Source organism: Chaetura pelagica, unplaced genomic scaffold (genome assembly GCF_000747805.2).
Source record: "Chaetura pelagica isolate M959 unplaced genomic scaffold, ChaPel_1.0 scaffold1258, whole genome shotgun sequence".
Taxonomy (NCBI): domain Eukaryota; kingdom Metazoa; phylum Chordata; class Aves; order Apodiformes; family Apodidae; genus Chaetura; species Chaetura pelagica.
In genome coordinates this window covers 17457-21184 of record NW_009954342.1, presented here as the reverse complement: position 1 = coordinate 21184, position 3728 = coordinate 17457, and the positions used below count along the sequence as shown (strand labels likewise).

Below are 3728 nucleotides of genomic sequence, written 5' to 3'. Positions count from 1 at the left end.
CTTTAAGGTCCCTTCACACCCAAACCCTTCCATGATTTTCTCTATGACTCAGGGCAGGGGCAGGACCAGGATAGAGCTGAGCTCAGGCACGTTGGTCTGTAACCTGAAAACATCCAGCCTCTTTGCTGTGCAATAAGAGGTGATGGGCTGGCTTTGGCCACCTCTGCACCCTTCAGAGTCTTGGTTGAGTTGAGGGCTTGTCTGGGGTGGTGGGGACAAAATGAGCTGAGTTACAGAGCTCCTGGCTGAGCCTGTTAGCAGAGCCCTGGGCAGCGATGCCACTTGTGGAGTTTCAAACATGAATTCTTTCACAAAGAGGGCACAGCAGCCCTGAAACTCTGCTGCCAGAAGGACAAAGTGGTGTGTGAGTGACTCCCTAATAGTTGGCTGATCTGAGCAAGGGGGGTGAGATGGGAGTGCTGCACAGGAGGAACTTGGAGAACATCATGAGCTGCCATGCCAGGGCTGATTTGAGGCATGTGTGGGGTAACAGCAAGTTTTGGAAGTGGTTTGGTGAGAGCTGGGACTTGAGCCTGTGCTCTGGAGAGAGGGGGGTGTCAGGTATCCTTACCCTCCAGGTTTTTTTGGGGGGTGACAGTTCTGTGCAGGTGCTTTGTGGTCCTGATGCCAAAGGGGGGGATTTTGGGGCTGAATTTATCAGCTGGTGATGGGTTGTGCTGGGCAGAGCATCAGGCACCATTTAGTGCTGCTGCCCTGTGAGGTTGAGCTCATCTGCTTTGAGACCTGCCCAGGCAGGTGTGTCACCTGTGGGTGGGGACTGTCACATGGAAAGGGACCCTCTGGTTTTCCAGCACCCCAGTGATGTGGGGGAGAACATTAAGGAGGGGGGGAAAAAAAACCCCAATGACTTGTCTGGTCTCTTGCTAGTGAAGCCTGAAGTGTGATTCTCTGGAAGCTTTATGAGACCTTGTGCATGAAATGTTTTGATGCAACTTGTGGTTTGACCCCTTAACTTCTTCGTGGAGATGGTGGGACCTTGGTTGGACCCACAGGGTGTGGGGTGGTGCAGTGGTTGCACAGCTCATCCTTTAGGGGGTGAAATCCCAGGTTTTCCCCTGGTGCCGTCACCGAAGTTACTTGGCTTTAAGATCTTGTGCCTTGATGTGGGTGAGGAGCACCTTGGAACACACGTGCTGCCTCAGAGGGTCCCTGTACCTGGTGGCACCTGAGGTGAGAGCTGGCTGGGTTGCTGAGTGCTGCTGGTCTCTGTTGGCAGGTGAAGGAGCTGGTCCTGGACAACTGCCGCTCGGACGATGGGGAGATCATTGGGCTCTCCTCAGATTTTGAGAACCTGGAGTTCCTCAGCATGATCAACATCAACCTGACGTCTGTCTCCAACCTCCCCAAGCTCAACAAGCTCCGGAAGGTGAGTCAGGCCTGTGGTCCTACCTCCAGCACTTGGTGCTCTGAGACAGGTGTTGGACTTGATGCTCCTGACCCAACTCAACATATTCTGTGACTTCTGCTGCCCTGTCCTTGGTGACAATTGTTTTTCCAGCATTTACCAGAGAAACATTTCATTTTACTCATCCTGCTGCAGCCTGAGCACGTGAGGGAGGTGTTTTTTTAGTATGCAACAAGATGCTTTGGAGCTCAATATGTGTTGAGCATCCCTTCTCTGCTGCTTTTGCTGTTGTGCTGCTGTCAGAAGCTTCAGAAGCACCATCAATATTTTGGATTTTAGAGCACGTACCCCTCTGTTGGGGAATGTTGTGTTAGTGTGGGAAAGGAGTTTGAAGTGAAAACTTGAACTGCTGCTCTGTGGTGTGGTCCAGGAAACAGGATCTGAAACTTGGGGGCTCTTTGTAATCTGGTTCTCAGAGCAATTTTATTCCCCAGGTCTTGACTTTGTGACCATGTCCTGTCCTCTCCTTGCAGCTGGAGCTGAGTGATAACAGGATTTCTGGTGGCCTTGAAGTTCTAGCAGAGAGAACTCCTAACCTGACACACTTGAATCTAAGTGGCAACAAGATTAAAGACATCAATACCCTGGAGCCCTTGGTGAGTGGAGGACTTTGCTGGAATCTTAAGGGATCACCTTGTTTCCTTTGGGGAGTGTGTCTGTGTAGCAGAAGTCCAACGTCTTGGTAACTGTTCCAACAGCACTTCGTGGTTCTGATGGGAACAGATGAGTGGGTCCAATTTGAGGCTGGGCTAATAGTTAATGGCTCTTCTGTCTGGAAAACCAGCAGCCAGTTGCTAAAAGAAGCATGAAATTGGGCTGGATGAGTAAAACTGTGGATGCAGTGCTCAGTGTCCATCTGAGAAAGGACCATTAATGGGTCGGATGCTGTTTGAGGTAGGTGGCACCTGGGGTGTCATGGACATGAGTTGCTTGGACACTAGCAAGGGTGTCAAATCACCTTGGTCCAAAGGCTCTGCTGGGCTGGGACCCTCTGGCCCTGGGTGCTGTCACAGCAGGGGGGGTCCCCTTGCATCTGAACTACCCCAAAGAAGACTCTTGCCTTGTGATCCTGACCCAGGAGCTGTTAAGGTTCCAACCCAAACCATTCTGTGGTTCTCTGAAGGTCTGAGCTGGGGCCTTTGCCTCAGTAGCTGTTGCCTTTGATCCCTCCAGAAAGAGCCTGAAACTGTTTTACTGCTCCTTCACTTGACCTGGGCACGGGCTGCAGGTCTCCCTGTGTCCTGCTCCTGGGGATTTTGCCTCAGGGTTTGGTCAGGATGGATCTGGCTCAGTGGTTCCTCTCTCTGGGATAGCTGGGATCTCTGCTTCTTGCCCACCCTGTTGAGAAAGGGGGTAAGAGAAATGGCTTTACAGGGAGCTGGTTCCAAGGAGGGAAAACAGGAGCTGAAAAGAAAGATCTTCTTTGCCTACAGTTGTTCAGTAACTTCTGTCCATCTGAGGAGCACGTGGTGCGAATAATGCATGCAAAGACACTTCTGTGCTAGATCTGGGTGGCCAACCAGCTGCCCTCTGATGGCTGCCTGGTCTTCAGACACTGTCAGCTTGGAAATAACCTGAACAAATTGATCTTTGCAGAAAAAGTTGCCAAACCTGCATAGCCTGGACCTCTTCAACTGTGAGGTGACCATGCTCATCAAGTACCGGGAGAGCGTGTTCACCCTCCTGCCCCAGCTCACCTACCTGGATGGGTTTGATGCTGATGATGAGGAAGCCCCTGACTCAGACCCTGAAGCAGATGGAGAAGGTTTGGAAGATGAATATGAGAATGGGGAAGGTGAGGATTTTCTCCTCTTGGTTTTCTTGCTGGGGAACAACTCGTTTTCCCCTTCTGTGTGGTGATGTTGCTGGTGCCAGCAAAGTGGGGCCAGTCCCTCCTCTGGCACCTTCTCTGGGAGGTGAGACTTGCTCAAGCTGGTGAGGCTTGTTCTTGCCCCCCTTGTGGTGTGATGTCTTGCCCCCCTTGTGGTGTGATGTCTTGCCCCCCTTGTGGTGTGATGTCTTGCCCCCCTTGTGGTGTCATGTCCTGCCCCCCTTGTGGTGTCATGTCCTGCCCCCCTTGTGGTGTCATGTCCTGCCCCCCTTGTGGTGTCATCTCCTGCCCCCCTTGTGGTGTCATCTCCTGCCCCCCTTGTGGTGTCATCTCCTGCCCCCCTTGTGGTGTCATCTCCTGCGCCCCTTGTGTGTTCTCATGCCCACTGCAGGGTAAGGAAATAAGACCTGTGTGTGTGAACTGTTAACACTCACCTCCCTCTGCTGGAAGAAGGTGAGGAAGAAGATGATG

General features: G+C 52.2%; 1 protein-coding gene across 2 annotated transcripts in view; it reads left to right on the top strand.

Moving 5' to 3' along the window:
• Window positions 1–1241: 1241 nt before the first annotated feature.
• Window positions 1242–3728, top strand: part of LOC104394586 (acidic leucine-rich nuclear phosphoprotein 32 family member B) — a 5206-nt gene continuing 2719 nt past the window's right edge. For both annotated transcript variants that reach the window (XM_010004201.1, XM_010004200.1), the window contains exons 1-3: window positions 1242–1387; window positions 1900–2022; window positions 3023–3221. In XM_010004201.1, coding sequence (XP_010002503.1) covers window positions 1328–1387; window positions 1900–2022; window positions 3023–3221 — 382 coding nt within the window. In that variant the 5' untranslated portion in view covers window positions 1242–1327. The remainder of the gene's footprint in view (window positions 1388–1899; window positions 2023–3022; window positions 3222–3728) is intronic.